This window comes from Cottoperca gobio, chromosome 5 (assembly GCF_900634415.1).
Source record: "Cottoperca gobio chromosome 5, fCotGob3.1, whole genome shotgun sequence".
NCBI classification, from domain to species: Eukaryota; Metazoa; Chordata; class Actinopteri; order Perciformes; family Bovichtidae; genus Cottoperca; species Cottoperca gobio.
In genome coordinates, this window is record NC_041359.1 from 9,676,311 (window position 1) to 9,703,666 (window position 27,356).

General features: G+C 39.8%; 3 protein-coding genes across 5 annotated transcripts; 1 reads left to right on the plus strand and 2 right to left on the minus strand.

The window, feature by feature from the left end:
• Positions 1-1,389: 1,389 nt before the first annotated feature.
• Positions 1,390-12,435, minus strand: LOC115008873 (retinol dehydrogenase 11). The gene is made up of 6 exons (XM_029432739.1): positions 12,279-12,435; positions 7,506-7,745; positions 6,897-6,986; positions 6,548-6,736; positions 4,480-4,589; positions 1,390-1,716 (listed from the first exon to the last, which is right to left on the minus strand). The coding sequence occupies exons 1-6, from the start codon at positions 12,433-12,435 to the stop codon at positions 1,537-1,539; spliced, it is 966 nt and encodes a 321-aa protein (XP_029288599.1). The 3' UTR covers positions 1,390-1,536.
• Positions 12,436-15,146: 2,711 nt separating this feature from the next.
• aqp7 (aquaporin 7) lies at positions 15,147-23,289 on the plus strand. Of its 3 annotated transcripts, none has more exons than XM_029432740.1 (6): positions 15,147-15,478; positions 16,896-17,022; positions 17,128-17,265; positions 17,397-17,515; positions 17,650-17,867; positions 22,398-23,289. In XM_029432740.1, exons 1-6 carry the CDS (start codon positions 15,353-15,355, stop codon positions 22,567-22,569), a joined length of 900 nt encoding a protein of 299 aa, XP_029288600.1. In that variant the 5' UTR covers positions 15,147-15,352; the 3' UTR covers positions 22,570-23,289. The 3 variants fall into 3 exon arrangements, with proteins under 3 accessions (XP_029288600.1, XP_029288602.1, XP_029288601.1); XM_029432742.1 differs by having other exon boundaries at positions 17,650-17,989; positions 22,398-22,528; XM_029432741.1 differs by lacking the exon at positions 22,398-23,289 and adding an exon at positions 21,588-22,389.
• A 697-nt stretch (positions 23,290-23,986) lies between these two features.
• tpgs2 (tubulin polyglutamylase complex subunit 2) lies at positions 23,987-27,354 on the minus strand. Its single transcript, XM_029432738.1, has 7 exons — positions 27,108-27,354; positions 26,899-26,978; positions 26,725-26,812; positions 26,374-26,514; positions 26,091-26,204; positions 25,793-25,956; positions 23,987-24,738 (listed from the first exon to the last, which is right to left on the minus strand). The coding sequence occupies exons 1-7, from the start codon at positions 27,181-27,183 to the stop codon at positions 24,427-24,429; spliced, it is 975 nt and encodes a 324-aa protein (XP_029288598.1). The 5' UTR covers positions 27,184-27,354; the 3' UTR covers positions 23,987-24,426.
• Between the last annotated feature and the right edge of the window lie 2 nt (positions 27,355-27,356).

Consider the following 27,356-nt stretch of genomic DNA (forward strand, 5'->3'; position numbering starts at 1 on the left):
ATTGTCTGTAAACATTGTCACCCAGTTGATGACTATATAGTCCAATTGTATTCTCTGTTCGTTGAACTTCACTGCAGACTGCTTGACACTCTGTTGTTTGTTGTTCCATTCTTGCAAGAATAAAGAGCTCACTTCTTTAACCAAGAATCTTTATTTCAGTATAATAGATTCACTTCTCACCACCCTTTGGTTTAGTTTGTATCGGCTGAATTCCACAACACCCCCCAAACCATGTCCTCACATTCACACAGCCCCTGCTTGTGCTTAGATTTGTTCTGCCTCTCCTCAAACTTCATGCTTGCACAGATTTTTGCGCTCCACCTCCAGCCCTTCTCCTCACACTCAGGCTGCTTCTGTACTTGTGAAACGCCTGCTCTCGGATTTCTCCTCTAGTCTTGGATTATTGACAAAATTCCCCAACCAATAGAATGCCAGGTGAAGTGTTGACCAATGAAATGATCCCTACCTTGTTGTGGGTACATTTGCTTTACTTTGTAAGTGTCCCAGACGGGCTGTTACGCTTTAACAAGGTTCATTCATTCCCTTCCGCCTCCAAGGCTTAATATATGTAGTTCCCTGCATTTGTTTTGGAATAAAATAACAGTCAATATACATATACAGTATCTTTTTTGTTTTCTTTAATGACTATACTGGAGCCAACTTTTTTATTTTGCCATACCCTGGCGAGGATGGCGTACATCAACGTCAGCTCATGTTGACCGCTGCACACAGAGAGATATTAGCTTGCTGATGCTAGCTAAAACTTCTACTTAATACACCCATGGTCTGCACTGCATTAGGCTATCTCCCTCGCTGTAGCTATAATTAATTTCCTTCCAAGCTTAAACTGAACATACATATGTTTTTTCCAATAGTGAGTGAGGACTGGGTACCGTTGTGTATAATGTTATTGATTGTCAATGGTATTCCTGTTGACTATTGCAGTAGTGTCCTGCTGCGGTCGTAAACCACCTAAAACGGCTTGTGTTGCACTGACTGGCGTCACTCCCCATCAGCATAAACCAATTCTCACTGGTATATATGTACATGCTAACTGTAACTTTCTCCACTGACCGACAACACTGTTTGTTCCCCTGTAGCATAATATAATAGCTACATCGACAAAAGGCTGATGTAGCTATTGTAGTAAAAGAAAAACGTTGGGCGTTGATATATGTATATTAACTGTCATTTTATTCTAAATGTTGTAAAAAGAAATAAGTCAGGGAAGTACATATATTAAGCTTTGGAGGCAGAAGGGGATGAATGAACCTGGTTAAAGAGTAACCGCCCGTCTGGGACGCTGTGTAAAGGGCTATGTAAAATCTGAACGTGAAATTAAGGAGACATGCTCTCAAATAGAAAAAACGCTTGTGAACAAGGCTCCATAAAAGTTTATTGTAAAAATGTATACAAAATAATTTCACCTGATGATTTTAAAGACATGTTATCTCACAAATGTTCAATCGATAGGTGCAGTAAATAAGGGTGGAATTTGACCCCTGTCTGTTTCCAAGCCTCCATTTGCTAGCTGTCTCAAAGCTTTGATGTCAGCCTCTTGCAGATCTCAAAGTCCTTGACCGCGAGGGCAGTGTCTCGAGCCAAAGGGGCAGGGAGAACCAAGTGGCAGTCGCTGTCACAATACTTCCCAGTTATCCCCTCCATTTCCTCTGCTACCGCACAGAAGATTGAGCTGACTGCACCCTCCTCTGAAGACTGAGAGGAAGACAAGAATGGTGAAGAGAAAATGTGAGCGCACAGTCAACAAAAATGACAGATAGATATCTCTGTCGGTGCAGATATGCAACCAGGAAGTTTATGTTATCTCTGCCCTGATGTTTGTCTTGTATAATTAGATGTTAGGCATTGTCGGACCCTTCAAATACAGACAGATAACATGAGAAGGAAAAGTGCTAAGAATTTTGGACTGAATGGTTGAAAAAAGACAGCCGTGAAACAGATGTGCCACACAAACTGGCTAATAGATCCCAGGTGTGAAAGTGATGTAAGAGTGGTGTGTATTTGTCCAGCCATGGTTAAATGTTACACATTACGTAACACTGGTATCAGTGCGTTCCAGGAAACAATTTGTACAAACACACACAAACAACAATGTGATATAAACTGTCAGGCTTTCAACCAGACACTTTTTAGCATTTTAAACAAACCCAGTTAGCCACATTTATATGAAAGATAGAAAACAAAGTTGAGCTCTTACATTATAACACAAAACCTTTCTCTTGTAAACATCCATTACAGTTTACAGACCAACTTCTTAGTTAATCTTTTACCTACTGGGAACCGTAGTTGTTTGCACACAGTTATTACAGTTCATAGTTTTCCTGAGGGATTTTGCTGTGTTCCCGGATTGAAGCAATTACTTTTGTGAGGACAATATCATTATAATGTCTAAAACTACCAAACTATGGTAGTAAATTTGAAATATTGTGCTGGATCCAATCAGTCTGTTGGCCTGTCAGAGCATCACCAGGGAAGTTACCAAGAATCTGCTGATGTCTGTGAGTTGAAGACTTGAGACAGTTAGCGACTACAAAAGGATTTAAAATAAAACATATATTATGTTTCTTATTGTTGACGAATCATATTTAATGACCAACAATGTGTTAATCTATCTCTCAGTACTTTCTGACTCCAGACTTCAGTCTGCATGTAAAAATGGCTTCCTAATACAGCTAGTTCAATTTTTTTAAAAGACTAAATAATTTCTAAACAGCTAGGAACTGTAAATTGTAGCAAACATGCTGAAGCGGTGTGCATGGGTGCCTGTCTTTCTATCACCTATCCAAAACCAAAACAAGAGCAAAAGTGTAAGGAATGGTGAAAACATGTGTGCCTGCTCTGGAGTAAGCTGCCATTGTCAGCATATGCTAATGCTAATTAGCTACCTAGAGTAGTAATTTAGCATTTCCAAAGCCAAGAGTTAGCATATCATTAGCTAGCTTCATTATTATGTAGGGTTAAAAGTAATGTTAGAAAAAGCACCATTCAGGCTTGACACTATCATCCACAGCATTGGAGTTGGTGCAACATCGGCTCTGGCCTGGATGCTCCTAATCGCTATCACAGTTAAACTTTAGGGTAACGTTAGTGGAGTCCTGCTCTTTAGTGGATTTGGGGAAGTTTACTAGAGATCATTTTGCCAAACTCTTCCGTTAGTCCTCATCCCTAAAGACTTTTCTTGTGACAAAGGCTCACATAAATCTAACTTTTGTGTTGCTTGTCATCCAAGTAACGAACTATACGTTTTTAATCCATCGTAGAGAAAAACATTTTGCATTACATGTTTTCTTTAAATCATACTTTATTGAGTGTGTGTGTCAAAATCCACACAACAGTGCGCCTGTCCATGTGATTACATTTTCAGTGATAGAGGATGTGTGTGTGTGTGTGTGTGTGTGTGTGTGTGTGTGTGTGTGTGTGTGTGTGTGTGTGTGTGTTAGTGTATGTGTGTGCGTGTGCGTGTGTTTGTGTTTGTTTGTTAAACTTGTTGCACGTTTAGGATTTTAGAATTTCATCAAACCCGGGGAGGATACACATTTCATAATGCTTTGACTTTATTGATAAATACATCAAATTTCCATCGGAGACTTTGCACCCATGATGCGTACACTGTAGCGTTGCTACCGTAAACAAGTCCATAGACTCACTTTGAAACCCAAGAAGCAGCGGCACAAGCACATCTCGAACAGGCACTGCACTAGTACTGTGAAATAATAGGGCTAACTAGCTGTATTTAAAAAATAAAACTTGTCTTTATCTGTCGTTTACATGAATCGTAAACATGGCTGACTTTTCCTGGGACGTAGCTGTAGCTCAGTCTTTCCTGCATCATCACACTGTGTTAGCATTATATCATGTTTGGAGCCATCAAATGCATAAAAGGCCCCTTTGGATGTTCTTCATTTTCATTTTTTTTTTCTCGTTATCATTGTAATCTGCAAGCTGCATTATAAAGTTTGAGTAACAGTAACCAAGTGAGAGCGGACTTAGTGAAGGGTCAGTTTAACTTGTTTGGTACTTTCATGGGATTTGTTAACAATAAGAACAAAATAGAATATTAGCTTTATGCTTTAGCTTGTCAAAATATTTGTCTCTTTAAACTCAAATCAAAATATGAATGAAAAAAGGTATAGAGTTCCGACACTGGACATCTGAAGTGGATGTAAAGACACTTGCATTAAAGTCAGTTTTAACTGGAACACAGCAGGAATGATTTAATACTAAATTGCTCTGTTTGTCATGGAGTAATTCTAGCGTTCCCAGTTGAGGCAATAGCAGATTTGAGTGTTGTTGTACCTAAACCTACAGTGTTACCTATCTCAATGAACAAGGAGATAACATAACAGGAGGAGGCTTCTGAACAATAAACAATCACGTTCAACCTGGACGGTTTCAAGAGATGATGGCAGTGGAGCAATTAATGTGACTCTGCAATATAAAAAGCAATGGTGTACTCACCTTGAAAAAGAAAAATCCAACAAGGCGGAAAATCCAACGAACCATAAAGTGATAGTGTCTCAACACATCTGTCATGACAATACCAGGGTGGACGGAGTTTGCGGTGACACCTGTATGCACATACACACGCACGCATGCACGCACACACACGTAAACACGTAAACACGTAAACACGTAAACACACACACACACACACACACACACCCACACACACAAACACACACACACACACACACACACACACACACACACACACACACACACATACACAGGCACACACAGACACACATACATTCACAATACACATAGAAAGAGAGAGGGACAGAAAATAAATGAGCAAGGCCATTCTCAGCAACAAGTCTTTGAAGACATTTCTCATTAAATTGTTTTCCTGATCTTTTCAGATGATTGAAAAGGGGGAAATTGGTTTCAGCTGCTTTGCTAAAAGAACGTTTGTTTGCCTTCGTCTGCGTCCTTTAGGGAGACGCAGTTCAAAGGACAGAAAAAAAGACTTTATTTTTCTTTCGCTTCTCTGAAAAATGTACTAAATGAAAACAGGTCACATATGATGTTTGTGTGCTCAGAACATTATGTGTTTGACTAAGAGCGGAGCTGGCAAGCACAGAGATGCATAATCAAACGTGACAGTGTTTAGTAAACGTTCAGTAAATAACTAATGACTAATAAAAGACAAAGGGTGCCTTATTAAGGCACCAATTTATACTGGAATTTTTGGTTGTTTTTCCTCCAAAGAGGATCCAGGATGCCTCATTTACTGATCTACATTGCAGGCTTGCAAATAATTTCAAATTTGCATTTTAATCTAAATTGACATTTAAATTGTATGATCATGTCATAAAATGTTCAATACAAGCTTTGTTGTAAGGCCTGTCCCGTGCTAGTACAGAAAGTCTTCAAATGTTTCAAAAGCTGGAGCTAGAAGTAAAACTAGAACATTTGGCCATATTACACCAGATTTAGCTTCCCTTCATTGGCTCCTTATCCATCTCAGATCAGACTTTAAGGTGCTTTTGAGGCCTTGCGAATTGTACACGCCTCTTCTGTCTGTTTGACCCTGTCTGATGCCTTAAACCTTATTCCCCAATCAGGACTCTCTACTCTCAAAATTCAGGGATCCTGTCTGTCGCCAGATTCAAAAACAAGTCAGCAGGTCTCCGTGGATGAGAGGAGCTCGTGTGGCTCAGATCTGTTTGCTGACACCTGGAAGCTGCTGGCCATCCTCCCAGATCCATTTTCTTCCTACATGATTACATTCTATGTATACTTTTTGTCATTTGGATTGTCTATACTGTAATTTATAATGTTGGTTATTCTATAAACAAGACTATCTATTGCACATCTTTGCATCCTGGGAGCTCCTCTGTTGCTCTTCCAAAGGTTTCTTCCATTTTTTCCTATTAAAGTTTTTCATCTGAATCGAGGGCCATGTGGGTTTTGCCCACAATCTGCCACAAGACGCGGACGTTTGTTTGTTTGGGTGTGTGTGTGTGTGTGTGTGTGTGTGTGTGTGTGTGTGTGTGTGTGTGTGTGTGTGTGTGTGTGTGTGTCCGCCGCCCGTGCAATAATTCTGTTTTGTCCTTCTGCTCTGTTTTTAAATATAGGTTCCTGGTAATGTTTGGACGGATGTGCCTTTGTATTTGCTAATGTAATGCTGATGTAATATCAATGTAACACTTTTACTTGACCGTTATTAGTGATAAGTAGGGCTTGGGCAAAATTAAATAACATAATAAAATAGTCATTAAAAATTAAAAATGACAGTAGAGACTAATAAATATTGATGTCATAAAAGAATGTGTTTTATGTACTTTAATTTATTTTATTCTGTTAACTTAATCCCATAGTGACAGAAAACTATGGGATTATTTTTTCACATTAACTGAAAATATTTGAGTAGCTAGTTTAACACTTTAATTTAGCTGTAACCAATAGGTGCATGCAGTATGTAATCAAAAATAATTAAGCTCTGAAAACATTTCACTTACAGTGCATGCATTCGCCATACTGATGGTTGATAACCATAAAGAAATCTTAATGTTTAGCCTACCTGTTCCTTCTAGTCTGCGTGCTAACTCGTTGGTACAGATGATATTGTGCAGCTTCGTGTGGTTGTAGACAGCATCCATTCTATAGGTGAGGTTCTCGCCGTGAAAATGAGCGAAGTCCACTTCGCCCCTCTTATGGTTGCATGAGGAGAGGGTAACAATACGCGCCGGAGCTGAACGCTTTAGCAGGTCTGGAGTGAATCAGAGACACGCAGAGCGAAGGAAAGGAAATAGAGATGAGAAGGAGAAGGAGAAATACAACATTTTAAGGACGTCAGGACAATGACAGATGATTGAGATTTCATATCCACAATATACCTGCTGTATCAAAGAGAGACTGCAGAGTCTTACCCAGCAGCAGGTTGGTGAGGAGGAATGGTCCCAGGAGGTTTGTGGCAAAAGAAGCCTCAAACCCATCTTTGGTCATCTCCCTGGGTAAACCTGATGGTAGAATATAAAAACAAAATGGATTTTACAAATTAGATTAGATACAAATATACACCTAAATATACCTGTCACGATAACTATTTTTGTTGGACGATATATTGTCCAAGAAATAATTGTGATAAATGATATTATTGTCATTTTAAGCCACTGATATAATGATAATAAAATAGTATAACATTTCAAAGAGCAATGAACTTTTATTTTTTAGGAATATTAAGACATTGGAACTGGAATGTGAAAGAAATCCTTAAAAATCCTAAATAAATAGTATGTAAATAAAATAAAACCACACAACCAAAACAATAAATAAAATAGACTGTTGACAAAAATGTGAACTGTCTGTGCAATGTCCAAGTCTTATAATGGGAGGGAAAACACTGCTCTGTGTTCGCACGTGTGTTTGTGGTATTTCATTCTCATACTGTATGGTTTCTGGGTTTTGAAAATTAAACTCTCTGATATTTGCGACCAATGAAATACAAACTAATAAATTAATTTCTGCTGTGTTATCACCTGATACTCCAGCATTGTTGACGAGGATGTGGAGAGCTTTCTCCTCCTCGAGAATCCCCTCAGCAAATTCCCTGACAGACTCCAGAGAAGAAACGTCCACCAGACGCAGGTGAAGGTCATAGTTCCCGGTTTTCTCCCTGATTTCTTTAAGTGCTGCTGTCCCCCGGGCCTCATTTCGACAGGCCAGAATAACACGGGCCCCACGACGTGCAAAGTCCAATGCAATGAATTTCCCAATCCCTAGCAGAGTGGAAGAGAGCAAAAAAGTGTTTGCATTACTTGATCACAACAACAGCTGAAACTAAGCTCTATTTCCCACTCCCCACCGAGGCATGTGGTATTGTGGTACAAAAACAAACCTACCAAAATGGTGGAACAAGCTCTTTAACATACCTTTTACTGTTTAAAGATCTCTACTGTGCTCTATGGGGTGTCAGCAACCCATTTGTGCCAAAAGACTTTATTTAGGAAAAATGCCACAACATGTGTTCTGATTGTCTAAATCTGACAACACTAACATTATATTTATTGAATGTCTTCCATATTAAATGTTTTTTACACTGCATGTCTTTGATATTCAACCTTTTATATAGCTTTTTTCTTATCCTACTATATTTAATATTTGGATGCATGGGACTTCTGTTTTTTACTAAAATATATAGAAAAAACAGTAGTGCCATGTGCCCAAACATTAAATATAGTATATTATTATTATTATTATTATATTATATATTATATATTATTTTTCAATGGGTTGACCCACTTTGAAACTTTAAAATGTCAGTATCGGGCACAATAAAACAAAATAAAGCGCAGATAGACATGTAGAAAGTCCAAGTTGTTCTCGTCCATCACCTTTCCAACAAAACAATAACCTACAGCTGGCTGCATGCACTCACTGCTTAACTATGTGTAACTTAATGCTAAACAGCAGTTGAATTCATAACTAGGAGATGCAATACAGTTTTGAACCATGAATAGATGTCAGGTTATGAGGATATTAGTGTTCAAGAGTCCAAAATATTATGTGTGGTCCAATCCCAGTGTGCCTCTAGGCCAGGGGTGTCAAACAATTATTTTACAATAAAGTAAAATACTGTTCCAGATACCTGTGACAAAATGTATGCCTTTGTAGATTATGATATGATTTTACTGGTCTGGCCCACTTGAGATCAAATTGTGCTGCATGTGGCCCCTGAACTAAAATGAGTTTGGCACCCCTGCTCTAGGCCGTGACCGTGAAGCATCTGGGACTTAATCGACCAGGAACATCGTGTGCACATTAAAAAAATAGCTCACTGAATGATAATGAGCAGGTTAGGGTTCTGGCACACAACACCAATTAAACGGCAACAGCAGCAGCAGATTACTGTAATGCAGGGGTCTTCAACGTTTTTCAGGCCAAGGACCCCAAAACTGGTGTAGCGTGGAGCAGGGAACCCCTACTGTATATATTGTATAGTAGAGGCTTGAAGAGGTCCGTGCGACCTCCACTCTGTCTCTGTGTTGTTGGACTCACACACCAATGGCTCAATATGATCATAACGCGATTGCTTTCATATCAGAGGTGGAGCTGCTTCGAGACATGGAGGGTGAGGCAGAGAGAACATTCTGTACCTGCTGCACATCAGCTGCAGCAGGTATGTGATGTGCTGTAGTCAGGTGATTTTGATTTGTTGATAATGAGAGGAAGACGTCTACATGATAAGAAGTGAATACAGTTTGAATTAAAAAAAATGTTGAATTAAAGAATTATAAATAAAATAGGCTACACTAATAATGATACAACCAACGTGATTTAGATATGGCTTCAGCTTATCAGCATTGTTTTGTATCAGTAGTTATATGACCATAAATAAAAGAAGAAGAAAAACAAAGTGGAAATTAAATCTCATATGATTTGTATTTGAGTCACACACAAAACATTGATTGTGACTTTATAAAATGATTCTCTCCAGTCTTCGGCCCCTATATTAAACAATTCAGAAAGTAAGACAGCTTTTTCTTATACATATTTTAGTACTATTCTTTCTGGCAGAATTTATCATTAAGGCCGACTTAATTTCTTCTTGGATTTTTTATCACCATCGTCCCTAAATGTTTGTAGAAATGCAGGAAATGGGATTCAAATCGAGAACATTTTTCTGGCGGAGGACCCCCAGACCCCCTGTTTTGTCCCACCCCCCACTTCTCAAACTAAAGTTACACCCTTGCCTGTACCTCTCCTGTGTTTCAATCTCATTGCTGTTGCTGCTATGACACCTGAATTTCCCTCTGGAGAATAAAAAAAAGTTTATCTTATCTTAAAAGTGCTTGGTTAGGTTTATGAAAAGATCATGGTTGAAATGGAGAATGAAAGAGCCTCAGTCCATTTCCAGCTTTACGTGACTGAGGATTACCTGGATGGGATTTGGGAAGGTGTAGGCCGAAGCAGCAGAGATAGTGGTATTGAGAAGAATTATTAGTAGAGAACATAGCAGAATGTTTATGATAATCAAAAAAATAATAATTTGGTCAACAAAACATAATCTTTCTGCCTGGCTAGGCAAGTGAGAAAATATGTTTTTGTTTTTCTGTAATTTGGGTGAAAATTGACTTTTTAAAACAGTTTCCGAGGAGTAATCAGGCATCATGCTGATTCTGTTTATGTTAACTGTCCTCATGCCTTCCGTGATGATGCCTGCTGAAGGCCCTGTCACACATATCCCTAAGACAGAAACGTATGCTGGCGTATATGAAAATTTGTCAGAGTCCAAATACGTCCAACTTTTCATCGGATCGGAAAAGTGAACGTATACAGATACGCATGTTTAACCTATTGATAGAGTATCACTTACTAATACAAAATGTATCAGACGAATACCCAACGAATGCATAACGTATACAAAAATATGGCGTATACAAAATATCGGCAACACGCTGGTGTACGTAGATATAAGGTAAGGTATAAGTAGTATTCGTTAAGAGCTCACTGTGTTACGCTGGGGTGCGTTGTTGAACGCTGATGTTTTGAGCATGTTCAAAATTACCGGACGTACCCGACGTGTGCTTCATAAGATATGCAGACGTTACGTTAGACATACGTGAATACTGAATACGTGAATACCTACGTAAAAATACGTACGTGACTACGCTAGAGGAACGTTAGATAAAGGCTACGTCGGCTGACGGTGAACCCTACAGCCAACTTATTGATAACGAGTGGATACCCTATTCCTACCCTATGTTAAGATGATCCCTGACGAGGGAGTAACTTATTAAACGTGTTTCTACAGTACAGCTAGCGTTCAGCTAGCGTAATGGGAGCTTATTGGGGTTTGAATATAGTATATAGGGTCCCTGTGAGTAGCTCATCCTCACTTCTTCACAGCACGTCTTGATGAACACATCAACCATCATCAGAGAGCATGGAGGATGCTGAGCGGCTGCGACAAGAGTACATTCTGTTCTCCAGCATCAGCATGACGTGAACCAGATGGCAGTGGCAGTGAATCACCTGATTGGACCGCGAACCAGTCCGGTGATTCATTTAGGCAATGGCGCAGTTACTATGTTCTATGGAATTGTAGTTCTGGGTTTGAAGCCTTTGATTAAGAAACAGCAGCAACATAAACAGCATCCCACATGTTGAACAATACACACAGCACACCTTACAAAAAGTATCATACCATTTGCATTCTGTATTCTGTCCCAACCCTTCCATATTTCCTGTTGATGCATTCCTTACTTGAATTGAATGAGTAAAGCACTTTGAATTGCAATATTTGTATAAAACTTTGTTCTACAAATAAACTTGAACTTGAACTATGACGTCAGTAATACCTGACAAAGTTAATATTTTAAAAAGGGCACAAAGGGAACGAATGTTCAACTGAAGAAATTCTCATCCTGTTTATAGTGAGACTAATTCAGGTAAAATAGCACATGGCTTCACAATGATGACACAGTAACATTGATGCTTACACCCTCACAGTAAAAAACACCATATTGCATTAAATACAACATGCATTTAGTAAAAAATATAGTATGCTGTATACTCATCATAAAAATGATTTCTTAAAAAAGAAGAAGCACAGTTTAGTTAAAGTGCTTTGGAGAGAGAACCTGTGAGAGGGGCACAACATGGTGAGTAATGGGAAGTTACTATTAAAGTAATGAGATATTAGTAATAGTGGCTGTTAAGCAAGCAATTGGAAACCAATCTTGTTTCAGACAGGGGGATTCAGAGTTACTACTAAAGAAAGGATTGTTCAGAAACTTGATATAACTGAAGTGCCAGAACAGGTTTTCCCCTACACCTTTGTCATGCTCTACTTGCTATTTTCTACCCCACAGATTGTGATATCTATCTCTTAAGCAACTCACACTGGTATCATGAAATCAATCTAGCCAAAAAATGCACAGCCATGGTAAGAAATAACAGTCAGGTCTACACTCAAAGCTTGACATTGCTGTCTTGCTGTACATTTTGTTTAAGAAAAGGACTACAAAGGCTTTTAATATAAGCTAATCATAGTCACAGTAAAGTCAGAATATACCTCCCAATGCCATTTCTTCTAGAAGGCAAAGTCCAAACTGTTGTTTTTGAAATCGCTGGAACCAGGGCTCTAAAAGTGACACCATATCATTTACAGATATGATATGGTATCACTGCTATGTCAAATTTAACAGACATCCTAATTCCACTTATTCAAATTATTATTTGAATAAATAACATTAGGTTGGCATTAAAGCATGCCCTTGCATAGAATAGACAGGTAAAGTTCAACAGACCTGTATTGGCTCCTGTTACTATAGCAGTCTTCCCCTTCAGCCGCACGGAGCAGGATTGCGGATCCCAGCTCCCTCTGCGCTGCATGCGCACAACCAGGAACATAAGCACTGTGGTAACTGCCCAGACTGGGTGATAAATTATATCCAACCAAACCATTGTCAGAGTTGAGCGTCTGTGAGCATGAAATGAAAGAGGATTCCGGGAGCTGCTGGCCAGTTAAATATACCGAAAGTAGGTGTGCCAAAAACATCTCAACAACAGTAAACCAGCGGGTCATCTATTAAGGCAGAGGCACGAGAGAATAACTGTGCTTCAGTTGAAATGGAATAAAACAGCTTCCTGTCACACAACACATATGGTTTTAATGTTCCTCGCAATGTCCCGTAAAAAAACTTTAGACGCCACTGAAAGCAGAAAACGCGGCTCATTGTGGTTCAGTGGCAGTGGTAGATGAAGTACTAAATAGATAGTTTACTAACGTAAAATAAAGAATACCACAGTGTACACATACTTTGTTACAAGTCCTGCATTCAAAACGTAAAAGTAGTTACTTATTCTTCAGAGCAACTAAAGCTATCAGGTCAATGTAGCGGAATACAAAGTACAATATTTGCCTCTTTGATATAGTGGGGTAGAAGAATGAAGTAACAGTAATTGAAATACTCAAAGTAAAGTACAAGTAGCTAAACATTGTACATCAGTACAGTACTTGAGTAAATGTACTTAGTTACTGCCAGCCACTGTTCACAGGTCAGATTATTTTGTCAGCAGATATTGAAAAGTAAAAAACTGACAGGATCCATTTCTGGGCAGGTTGAGTACTTTAAGTCTTTACATTACATTACTATTATTATATTAATTACATAGTCTTGCATGCTTTTGCTTAAGGTTACTTGTAGATGAGCATTTTCAGAATGGTGTTAGTACTTTTACTTAAGTACAGGATTGGCATACTTCTTCCAGCATTGCATGTATGTCACATGTTAAAAATATCCAGCAACATTGTGCAACAGCTAAAATAAATAGAAACACATGTTTCTATGTTGACATTGACACATATCCTGTCTTCTGTCAGGGAATTGTAAAGGATGCAACAAGGGAAGTTGGTATATTTTCTTGATTTAGCACATACGTAATCTGTACTTCCTTTGATTCTTATGGCCGTGTTTCTAAATGACTGCAGTGCAGCTTTTCGGCCACTAGAGAGCAAAACATGCCAACATGTTGCACTGGTATTGAGTGAAAATCCGACAAATTATGCTTGTTAATGATTACTCTGTTATTTCTTATTTATCCTTGTTAGTGACCTCTGGAAGAACAATAAAACAAATATAATGTATTTCCGGATTGTTTTATTTATTCATGAGTTTATTTCATTTTTTATGAAATAATATGAAATAATGAATAATTATTATTAATAATAATGAAATAATATATGTTTCATAGTTATCATGAGGGCAATATATCTGAGTGATACTCTACTCTGGCGAAATTTAGAAAATAAAACATTAGTTAAACCAGACTGGTTCTTTCATGGAGGAAAAACTTTGCTGCACTGACCTCTGCAGGATAAAAGGTTGAAGTCTGTTGAACGTGTAATCACGTCTAGGATCAAAGTGTCAGTGTCATTTAACAGACCGATCAACATTTTGCAGCAGAACATCTTTTGTGAGCATGTTATTGGTACTGTAAAACCTGCACATCTTGCAGATACATACATAGGGAAGACCATGATATATTTTAAGTTGTATGTAGCATGTATTTGGTCATTTCTTTGTCAACTATATGATTTCATTTATACAATTAAATTTCCTTCTCAGTCGGCACAGCAGATTAATCTTTAAACTTTACTGCGCTGACCTCTGTAGGATAAAAGGTTGAAGTCTGGTGTCAGGTGTGGTCTGTTGTACCCAGCTACATTACCTTTGCACAGAGCGGAAAGATCATGTCGGCTACTCATTGGTTGTTTGCAGCTCAAGCAAGGTTGATGTGGATATGGCTTGTCAAGATAACTTTACTTACTGCTGCCAATTTGTCAAAGAGTTCAACGCACTTAAAAAAAGAAGAAAGTCCAAAAAGCACTTTCTCTAGCTTGTTTCACTGAAACCAGACACACACATTTTCATTGATTAATTTGTGTTCTACAATGAACAAGTGATCTCTACACACTGCAACTTAAGAAAACACAAGCAAATGAAGAAAAGATCATCACCAACTTGTTAATAAGTATGTTGCATTCGAAATGCCGCACGTTACACAGAACTAAAACAAAAAACACTTGTTTCCAGGGAACACTGAAAATAGATGAACAGTAGTATGCTGTATGCTGTATGCTGTATGCTGTATGCTGTTGGTATTGATATAGTACATATTTCAGTGTCACTGCGCAGCTAACATAGTAACAATTACATACATGAAACAATATGGGATAAACATACAAATGTCAACATTGCAAATAATCTCTGCAGTAACATAAATCAGTTAACAGATAGACATTTTGCAGCAGAACATCCTCTGTGAGCATGTTATTGGTATTGTAAAACCTGCACATCTTGCAGATACATTGATAAAGCATTAACACTAAAATAGTCATACATAAGGGAAGACCATGATAGATTTTAAATTGGATGTAGTATGTACTTGTTCATTTCTTTGTCAACTATATGGATTAATTCAAATGTCTTCTCGTTTGGCACAGCAGGTTATTCTTTAACATTGTTTCTTATTATGATCTTCAGATGCTTCAAATGCTAAGCTATTGGGGGGGATGGGTCTGAGTGTGTGTGTTGGAACATTTCAGAGAGGAGGGGGTTGGGTTAAGGCTATAAAAAGTGAACAGATCCCAATGGGTATGTGTGACAGAGAGAGGGAGACACACAAAGAAAGGCAGAGGAGAAAGGAAGTCGTTAGAGAGGAAGGAGTAAAACAGCCAGAAAGAGACTTGCGTGTGGAGTACTGTGGGACATGGGAGGAGGCACCGCAAAAGGTTATTCAAGGAAGCTTGAACTTGATCAATATTTTTGCTAAATAAGTGAAAAACAAAAGGGGGTTAAGAACAGAAGAAGACGAAGAAATGAAGGACGTGGGGCAGTTAGTAGAACTAGGGGGCTCTCAGAGGAAAAAACGACCCAAAGTTTGGTTGAGGAATGAATCTGTTCGTGTGGGACTTGCTGAAACCCTTTGCACATATGTCATGATGGTAAGAAAAGCTTGTTTTAATAATATACGATTTGAAACTGCAAAAAAGTCTCTTGTATTCATTATGTTGGTGACACTTTCCACGTACAAGCTCTTTTCTCTGTATTGAGCATGACTTATCTGTAAAAGCCCTGTGCCATTCATTATTAATGTCATGCTCTTGACCCCGATAACATGCCACCTCCTCTCTCACACACTCACACTCACACTCACACACACACACACACACACACACACACACACACACCACACACACACCACACACACACACACACACACACACACACACACACACACACACACACACACACACACACACACACACACACACACTAAGGCACATTCCAGTCACATGGAGAGGGTTGTGGGTTTGGGATTTGGTGAGAGGGTGAACGTTACCAGAGGAATGATCAGGCAGTGGGCCACAAGCGGCTGGGTTACAAAAGTCACATTATGCGTCAGCTGTTACAAATCAACCCTTATATTTAGAACACGGCAAGGCTTTACTTGGAAAAACTAAAGTCACTTTTTCCGTATACACACATGACTTTCGCAGGAGGAACCATATGTTTCCTGTTTCCCCTGATTGAATGTTTTTCAAGTGTCAGCATTATTTTCACTGGGACCACAGTCTCTTTCATTTAGAAGTGAAATGAAATAATAATAATAATAATAATAATAATAATAATAATAATAATAATAATAATAATAATAATAAGCTTTATTTGTATAGCACCTTTCATACAAGAATTTCAGCCCAAAGTGCTTCACAGCAAAAACATAACAATTAGTACAACATTATACAGAATAAGAGCATTTACAGTACAATAATCACAGTGTTGATGTAAACGTGAAATAGCATTAAAAATAGCATCAAAAATAGTATTAAATAGCAGAATAAAAATAGTAAAAGTGGAAAAGGCTAATAGTAAAGAGATAAAATAGCAGCTTTAATAAAAGCATTTAAATGAGTTTAAAGTGGCATAAATTAGCAGCATTAAAGATTGTATAAAATATCACCATTAAAAGGCTAAAGTAAAGAGATATGTTTTTAGCTTACTTACAATATTGAGAGAGCTAGCCTCCCTAATGTCTGCAGGTAAAGTGTACCATAGCTTTAGTGCATAGTTGCAAAAGGCTGCATCCCCGATTTTCTTTTGGATGTTTCTGGGATTTACTAAAATAGTTCAGTTCAGTATCACAGTTTTTAAACCAAACACTCATTCTTCACTTACACTCTGGCTTTCTGACTGACACGCTGACTCAACTGGCACAAATGTTAATTAAATGTCCACATTTCTTTGCTACATTTCTTACACTTCTTTACCTGTTTCCTGCAATGCTTCCTGGAAGTTTTGCTTCTCTTTGACCGTCGTCTGTGACTTTGCCTGTGCACGATTCCTTTTCTCTGTGTCCAGGTGTTTGGCCTGGGGTCTGTAGCCCAGGTAGTGACAGGGCAGGGAGAGTTCGGACAGTACCTCAGCATCAACCTGGGCTTTGGACTGGGTGTTGCTATGGGGGTTCATGTTGGAGGGAAGGTCTCAGGTATGAGAAGTGACCCTTGTAAACCTTACTACCAAGAATAATTAAAAAGTCATCACAAATCACTATCGTCTGACAAATGCACCTTATGCTTTATTGTTCCATCAGGGGCTCATATGAATGCAGCAGTGTCATTCACAATGTGCACGTTTGGACGCCTGGGGTGGAAGATGCTGCCTCTATATATTTTTGCGCAACTATTGGGGTCATTTCTGGCAGCAGGGACAATTTATGCTGTCTATTATGGTGAGGGCACACTGCATGTTTGTGCATTTTTACAGAATGTACTTCTCCTTGCCCATCATATTTCATTGCTGTATTTCCTTAGGAAGACATACATCTAATATCTGTCTCATTGATATTGTTTCCATATCCAGAAGCCATATATGACTATTGTGGAGGAAACCTGACTGTAACAGGGGCAACGGCCACAGCTGGTATCTTTGCCACCTATCCTGCACCGTACCTCTCCTTGATGGCTGGATTCATTGATCAGGTAGCCATGAAACCGGATTAAAGGATTACAGCTTCATCACTATCATCTGACACATTCTGCGCTGACCATTTTTCTTTGTTGTAATGTTTTTACACACAGCTATGCATGTGATGTTTTTCCTGTGTGTGTGCCAGGTGTTTGGCACAGCCATGCTGCTGCTGTGCTTGATGGCTCTGTCCGACCAGAAGAACAAACCGGCGGCAGCGGGCAGTGAGCCTGTCGCAGTGGGTCTCCTGGTGCTGCTCATTGGCATTTCTCTTGGCAGCAACAGTGGCTATGCTATCAACCCCACTAGAGACATTGCACCCAGGATCTTCACTGCCATAGCAGGCTGGGGGACTGACGTGTTCAGGTACACATGGGATGTATCGGCTGTTGGGGGAGGATATTCGGTATCTCTTTGGGGTCAGTCGAGGGAAAACGTCTCTGTTAAATGTTAACGACCCGAGTAGTTTGTCTATACACATTAATAGGGTACGTGGAAAAATGCTTTATCTAAATATTTCGTAACACTTTATTTGGATAGTACGCCTACAAAGAGTGTTTGTAACTTTTCAACAGCTTATTTGTTGAGATTCAACAATTCAACTTGTTTTCTTTGTCTGTAGATGTTTATCTATAGAGTATATGTGAACATTCATGAACATACCAACATGTACCACTCACTCAACCTTCGATATACAAATTACAATATGGTGTGGTATGGAGTGAGTAGTTCAAGTTCAACTAAAATGTTTTGAAAATATGTAGGTATGTTCATGAATGATCTCATAAACTCTATCTCAGAGGTTTTCAAAGTGGGAGGTGGGCAGAGTCAGAAACTAATAAATGCCTTAAAACAGACCACCTTTTTATGTATTTGGTGTAGTCTGAAGTTATGTTAAACAGCAATATTAGGCTATCTTGGCTCAATTGTTGAGTGTCTATGGCAGACATGTCAAACTCAAGGCCGTACAATTTGATCTGATCCGCGATAATATGAATATTATCCAATATGTGTATCCTGTTCATTAAATGTTGACCCTGTTTGGCCCTCAACGTAGTCCCAGTTTTTCATTTTGGGCCTCTCTGTGATTGAGTTTGACACCACTGGTCTATGGGATCAATTAACATAATCATCATCCCGGAATTCAATGTATCAATGAAGGGTAGGCCCACGGTCTCAGACTTTGAAAACCCCTGCTATAGATAATCTGTTAAATATCTACAGACAAAGCAAAACAGTTGAATTGTTGTAATAATAAGTTGTTGAAATGTTACAAATACTCTATGAACTATTTGTTTACTGACCAGATATTGTTTCAGCAGACAAACCTTTACTTAGTTATTGTCCTCTGCGTAAAGGTAACCTCAGCCATGAAATCACCAAATACAGACAGTTTATTAAATGCCCGACGAGAGGAATGTTTTTGGGTCACTGTTACACTACAATCAGCGATGCCTACCACGCCGTCCCCCGTGCTGCACTGCGTCACTCTGACCACGCCGTTGTCCACCTGATTCCTGCATTCAGGCTGTAAACCTGTTGTGAGGACACCTAAGAGCAGTGAAGGATCTTCAGGCGTGCTTAAACTGTACTGACTGGGATGTTTTCAGCACTATTAACAACAATCTGGATTAGTACAAGGAGGCTGTGATGTCTTACATCAGCTTCTGTGAGGACAGCTGTGTACAACATCGCACCAGGGTGAGTTATAACAACAGCTGAACTCAGACAGCTTAGGTTGCAAAATAAAGAGATGTTTAGGAGTGGGGACAAGGACAGGTTTTTAAAGAGGCAAAGTACAAGAAAGACAATAAGATAGCCCTGACACCATCCCCGCGAACCCATCCAACAGCTCCTGCCCTCCAGCTCCCCTCCCAGAACTCCAGGGGTCTGTTACCCCTTTTCCACGATAAAATTAGTTCTGCTGTTCTGAGTTCTGTGCTGGGGTTAGTGTTGGTTCAGAGTTGGTTTAACCTGCAAACAGCCTAAGAACCATTTATTTTGCACCGACTACAGCCCGAGAGGAGCCACGTCATGTTGTCACCATGAATGTCACTGCTTTCCCAGCAACATCAGCATGGATTTCCCTCACATCATGTTGCTCTTACGGAGCAAGATTGAATTGCAAGGACAACTTCTCCAACAACTTTCTACTCTTCTCCAACGGCCTTTACAGAGGACCCTTCCTACCTCACCACAACAACACAACACAACACAGAGCTCCCGCAAAGCAACTGGTCCAGACTATGTCTCACCATCTAAGATAAAACTGTGATCATACCAATAAGAACAGTGCTGCTCAGCTGCGTTCTTTCGCCATCAACAGCTGCACCTCCAGTCACCAGTCCGTCAGACTCCTGAGATTGGACCCTCATTGGATGAGTCTGCCTACAGGTGGGAGATTGACCATCTGGTGAATTGGTGCGTTCAGAATAACTTAGAGCTCAACGCTCTAAAAACAGTGGAGATGATAGTAGATTTCGGAAGAACGCAGCCCCATCCGCCCCATCACCCTGTGTGATTCTTTAGTCGACACATGTGGAGGTCTTCTGCTTCCTGGGCTCCATCATCACCCAAGACCTCAAGTGTGTGTTAGAGAACATCATCTACCTCATCAAAAAAGCACAGCTGGGCATGTTTTTTCTGTGGCAGCTGAAGAAGTCCAAAGACAACAATGGTGAACTTCTACACTGCCATCGTTGACTCGATCCTCACCTCTTGCATCACCATCTGGTACGCTGCAGCTACAGCCAAGGACAAGTGCAGGCTGCATCATATCATTAGCTCTGCGGAGAAGGTGGTCAGCTGCAATCTGCCATCTCCCCAGGACCTGTACGCCTACAGAACCCAGAGGCGGGCAGGAAAGATTGTGGCCGACCCCTCCCACCCTGGACATAAACAGTTTGAATCGCTCAACTCTGGCAGGAGGCTGCGGTCCATCAACCCCAAATCCTCACATCAGAAAAAGTTTCTTCCCAATCGCTTCTGGCCTCATCAACAAGGCCTGGGACTCTAACGACACAGACTCTTATCTCCTCCCATAGACACTTCACGTTACATATGCGTTACATTAATGCACATCTTTGTGACCTTCCTCATACTCTGTACTCTAAACCTTTGCACATTGCTGCACAATACTACCAGCTCTTCCTGTCAATTCTCCGTTTTTTCCTGTAATTATCCCGTATTTTTAACCTTTAAAAAAAAAATAGGCCTAATTAAAAAAAGTGTAAAGTGGCCTCCGGTAGAGCAGGTGGCAGTATTATGTTTAACTTTAGCTGAAAAACGTTATCCACCAGTAAACACACAGAAGAAGAAAACAGGAACAATAACACAGAAGAAGAAGACGAAAACATATGAATGAGTCACAGTGAACGGGAGATAGATGGAGACGCAGCTGTACCTGCCAAACAAGTTCAAACTTTATGCAAGTACCAAATGAGAGGAGACCTTCTCTTATTTATTAAAAGCAGAGTCGGGCAAACTCGTGCTTTTTGTAAAGTGTGCCATTCAGATGTTCGCCAGCAAGAAAAATCGTCCAAGCACAAGCACGCCAAGAGGCACAAAAACATCCACTGTCAATGACTTCATGTGTGACAAGAAGTGTTTCGGAGGCAAACCAAGTGACCAAAGCTGAGGGAAAGATGTCGATGCTTTATGCTAAAAATAATGTAGCCTTCAGCTTCTGCGATGATTTCAGTCGCAGTGTAGCGGACATGTTTCCTGACTCTGTCCATCGCAAGGAAGTCCTCGTGGGGGAAACAAAAGCCACACAACTCATCAATCATCAAATACATTGATGATAATAACTCATCAAATAGAATACATACATCTTATAAACATGTCTGTACAAGTAATACATACTTTAAATAAACATGTATTTCCTGAATGTATATACCGTCCCTTATGTGTTTACGTTTACATTGGCGGCTGAGAGCTGTTTAGATATGGGCGGAGTCCGGAAAACAATTTCCCTTATTTTGAAATTCCAATGTTGACAGCTCTTCCTGTCACGGTCTGCTTCTCTCCTTACCTGCTACAACTCTGTATTTTTCCACTCAACCCGCCTCCACCTCACCTCACCAGCTCACCTGGGCTCCAGTTGCTGCTGCCACCGAGCTGCAGCAGACCCCAACGGCTCCTGCCGAGCTGCAACGGTACCCTGTTCCTGTTTTCCCCACCGAGCTGAAGGAGACTCGCCTTGGCCTCCGTCATCCAGAGGGGTCTTACCAACTACTTCATCCTCCAGAGGGGCTCCTCCTTTGTCACCTGATCTCCTGTGCAGCCCTGGACTACACGCTTCTGGTCGGCCTCCTACCCGTCCTTCAAAGCAGCTATGCCCAGACCTCCACAACTCCTAAGCCATACCCATAAGTTTCCCTGCTCCACATCTGCCCTGTCCCCAGACAATCAGTCTGGGGAATCTTGCTCCCTGGCCAATTTGCCCCTGAATCCCTCCTCCAGGCCCCCTCTACCCACCCAACTCAGTTTTAGAGTTTTTTGGGACGTCGGGAGACGTCTCTGCCCTGCCGCAGACAATCTGCCTGGGGAATTTTGCTCCGACCCTGTCCAGTTACCGCTTCTTGGTTCCCTGTTCCCTTTTCCTTGAATGTATCATATTTTTTTATATTGATGTTTCTTGCACACTTTTTTTTATTTTATAAAAACTTATTTATCATATTTGCTCTTATTTTTCCATTTTAATTTCACTTACTGTGTGTATGTATGAACCAACACACCAAAGCAAATTCCTTAGCAATAGTAATAAACCAGATCCTGATTGTAGGCGGACTATCCAAATAAAGTGTTACAAAATATTTATGGAAAAAAATAAATGTTTTTTGATCTAATCCTATAATTCTATATTAATTCAGTTATTTGTCTTTATCTGTGCAGGGCTGGAAATGGGTGGTGGTGGGTGCCACTAGTTGCGCCCTTGATTGGAGGAGTATTGGGTGCAGGGCTCTACAGGGCCTTGGTGGAGATGCACCACCCTCACCTCTCCGAACAGGGTGAGGGGCTGATGGGGGAGTTGGATGAGGAGACTGCATCTATGGAGAAACAGTAAAACATCTGTGGTCGTGTATGTGTCTAAAACCCCTAAATATGTACAGTGCACAGCCTGTAAAGCTCTCTGGATGTCTGTATGAAACATTCCATGATGACAAAGGGTTAAAAAAAATAGACCAAAAACTAATTGATAAGATGGAGGACAGAAGGACTTTCACAATGAGGTTTTGAATATCTCAAACTATTTGAAAATGCTGAGTCTGTTTTATGTGATTAACTTGATCATGTGTGATCACCAACCTTTGATATTCACCTTCGCAACACATATAAAATAATGCTGACATCTAGGGCTTATTTCTCCAATCCACACTAGTTATAGTAACTAGGACTGAGAGCCATTTTAATGCATTGAAGATGGAAAACACACACTTCATAGTTTATATTTCATGTTTATATTATTGAGGTAAATGCAGCGGCTACAACCTTGGAAGACACCATAATTATCATTCATTATAACAACCAACAGGAGACCACTTTCATGAGATTGGAAACTACAGAGCATGTAAAGAAAAGTAAAAAGCCAACCCGCAATTATCGAATACATGTATCTTTAGTAAAATAAAATAGGAACAGTAGGAGTTGGCTTCTCACAGCTTGAAAGGGCAGCAGCACAACCAAAGATAATACACACATTAATCTTTCCAACAATCCATTGCAGCAGCAGCCCAGAGCTAAAAAGTGTAGATGTGTCTTGATTAACTTTGTAGGAGCTCCAAAGTACTTGAACCAAAAAGTTAATACTGGATGTCTATTAGGTCTGCTCAGCGGTATACTTCTGGCATCAGGAGTCCATAATGGATAAAACTAGCACATTTTACCCCTGACATGCTGGAATATAATCGCATTACCGTCATCAGAACAGATGTCATTATTATATAAAGAACCAACATAGGCTTGAACTCTAGCACACTTTTAGGTTTGTGAAGTTTACAGAGGGACACAGCATCAGCGAGGCACTGCAGTGATGCAATGGCCAGTGAGTAACTTAGATGACGGAAGCCGAGCTTGATGGTTTATTGTCAGTCTTTGATAATTGTAACATGCAATATTTCACAATTTCCACTGATGCTCAGTATAGCGGCTCGAACATTTTCAGTGAATCGTGATTTTTTTTTTTTTTTTTTTTAAAGAATTGTGTGATCATTTCATTTTGAGTTTGAAATTGGACATACAAGTCAGACAAGCACTTTTACTGCCCAACTGAAAGAGACACTCACTTTCTCAATCTCAGTCACAAGGATATAAAGAGATGCATTACTAATATTTACCCATTTTTACACTTGTTTTAACCGTGTGTGAATATATATATATATATATATATATATATATATATATATATATATATATATATATATATATATATATATATATATATATATATATATATATATATATATATATATATATATATATATATATAATTGTTGTATGATACATTCAAAATGTAAATATTTACAACGAGAAACCAAGCCAACAGATGTTAAAAAAAATGTTACAGGTAATTTTATCAGACGGTTTTAGATCAGATATAAACTGATACAGTGTACTTATTAAGTATTAGTGAGTCTTTATTGTTTGCAGCAGAGATACAATTTGTTACTAACATGTCAGGATGATTTGTCATGTGTCAGAAGCACATAATCATATTTTATGAATTGGCTGCTTTTGATTATTGTTACCACTAGGTGTCACTAGTGAACCCAGTGTCAAATGAGGCTGTGAAGAATGAATCTATTGGTGATGCAAAGAAAACTACTTTTCACATACCACTTTACCTCCACCAGCTGGTGCCCCTCTGTCATGTCTAAATAGATACATGAGCAGAGTTTTCAAACTCTCATGGAGCGTAGAGCTGTTAACGCACCAATCCAGCCAATGACGGAATTGCAGGCTGCTCGTCTAGGCCATTGTTGGTTGAAATGTTTTCCTTGGATAGGAACATTTTCACCGTTTCCCCCCACTGTGGTGTCTTCCCGCACTGCCTTGGCTCTTTGCAGTGCTTCCCTAGGCTGCACAGTGTCGACTGCTTCTTCTTTAGGATGGGTACCTTGGCTTTGCCTTTGAAGGCCTTTGTAGGATCCAGCTTGTTGAGATGGAAATCTCCTGCAGAATCAGCAAAGCTGAGCTCGCTGCTGAAAGTCAGCGGCTGGTACAGCGATGCCCACTGCTGTAGAGAGAACAGGACGTAGATAGTTTACAATGCCGTTTATAGTTATGTAGACAAACAAACAACATTGCACTAACCTGTGCAATGTCGTATAAGAGCCACAGCACACAGCAAAGAAACTGCAAATAACCTGTAACTTCCTTTGCAAAATGTTCCAGCAATGCAATCTGCAATCCCAGGAACATTTGGTCATCAAATTTCCTATTTCAAATAAAACAGTTAAAACTGCTTTTTATATGTCCTAAAACTTTGAGTGTTGCGTCATCTTGTTAAAGTGTTAAATTAACCAACTTTGTAGATTACTGTGAACACAACAGAATGAATAACATTTATTTTTTTAGACCTGCAATGACTTAAAGTGTTGTTGTTAATCATTAGGGATGCGCTGATCCGATAATCAGATTGGTATTGGTCCGATACTGGCTAAAATCACTGGATCGGATATCGGAAAAAAAGAAAAGTAGAATCAGATACCATCCATTGGACTAAACCGTCCGTGTTGAGTCGTATCCAGTTACTATTCTAAATACTCAGATTAAAACGTTTACACAAAGTTGCACTTTAAATTACATTTTGAACCAATCAAAAATGCTGCTAACTTCTGTGTGTAAAACTGTTTAAATAAAGAAAAGCTGCAGTATTGCATAACTGAGTCATGTTGTGGGCTTTGTATTCCTTTAGGGGAGTAGAATATGTTTTTTACAGTTTGAGCATGAGGTTCTTTTCGAGGGCTAGGTTAAGAAAAGTGCATCCATACAAACATATAATTAACAGTTTAGTTGTTTGAGAAAGGTAAAAAGATTGTATCAGAATTGGCAGATTCTCGAGGTTGCAGTATCGGTAATGGACATGAGAAAGTGGTATTGAGCCATTCCTATTAATAATATTACAAAGTCTCCAACACTAGTGAACACATTTGAACTAAACATGGTTTGGGAAATTCTGAAGGACTGAAAAAAACCAAAGAGTGTGGAATATAAGCTTAAAGTTCAGCAGTTACTTAAAGTTTAGCAGATCCCATTTAAACCTCGTCTTTGAATAAGGGATTCAACACCTTGGCCTGGGGGCTCGGGCCGTATGGGGTGAAGGCATACTGCCATTCAGGCAGACCCAGGTGGGTGATCATCAGTCGGTAGTAGGAGGTGAAGGTGGCCGTCAGTAAATGCCAACACAGCGAGCGATCAAGGAACCAGATTTCGCTCTGCTGGGCTACCACACCTGGAAAATAAGTAAATGACGTAACATTTATTGCAACATAGATAATTATTATAAATGTGTTAACTGTTTTAAAATGTTAACATTGTTGTTTAGAGAAATCATAAAAGTTGCAATATATGAATAAAACTGATCACCTGCAGTGCAGTTTTTGTAGACGAGACACACTTTGCCATTCACACCACAGGAATGCAGCTCGAAGATGCGGCTCCGGGAATCAAAGTGGGGTGCGGCGGGAGCATGCCCTGTCCCTGGCACACATAGCATTAATGAGTCTTGAATAAATATTTACTTTGCAATCAACATTTCATTCATTAGCCTGCTTTCTGCACAACTGAGCACACAAACAGACTTAATCAAACTTGACATGCTGTAATTGTTGAATTGAGCCCACATGAGGATCTGACAGGTGAGGTTTACCACTTTCTGTGTTGTCCTCCTCCCAGTCCAGGTCAGCCAGTGAGGGAGCATTGGGCAGAGAGAATAGTGATACTGGTTGGAGGAGTGGGCACAGGCTGGCCACACCGTTAATCATCATGCATCCTAGGGGGACACACTCATCTGAGAAACACACACACACACACACACACACACACACACACACACACACACACACACACACACACACAGTCTTTGTTGTGAAAAATTGCTAGAGCTATATGCATTTACCCGTATCATGTAATCTTAATAGTAGCCTTTCATTTAAATAAATTAAGACTTTTGTGAGAGTGCTATTGTTACAGACGACATAAAGCTAATGAGGACACCTACTGTCTAGTTTAACGCTCCAGGTTAGTGTAAAGCCATCAGTTGTGAGATAGAAATCTCGCAGGTCCTCAGGCAAAATACAAGTGTTTTTCTGAGGAATAAATACAGCAGGTTTATAGGATAACAATGTATGAACAGACCAAATGTGGATGTCTTAAAAAGGTGTCCCATTTTCACCTGTTCCCATGACAGCAAGCTCCTCTTCTCTGCAGGCTCCCTCTCTACAAAACGCACATCGACCACACCAGGCATGTTCTCTGGCACATCAGGGACACATTCATAAAATGTATTAGTTAGCTGCCCAGTGATACATTAATCTGTTTGCTAGCTAACCTGAACGTAACGTCAGTAGCTAGTTTCATGGCAAACAAAATCATGATACACACCGAGTATTCGAGTAATGCCAAGCGTCAGTCTCTCAGCAACACCTTTAAATGCTAAGCTTTCTTTTGTCTCTTCCATTTGGAAGATCGTGTTCACAAATGTGTAAAAAACCCTTGGAGCATCCTCTGCAGCTATCTGCCTTGTATCGTTCACCTCTCAGCTGGCTTCACACAGGAAGCGACAGACACAGCTTCAACGCAGAACTGACACATGTTTTAGCCAATAGAAACCCGCCTTGCTGCGGCACAGCC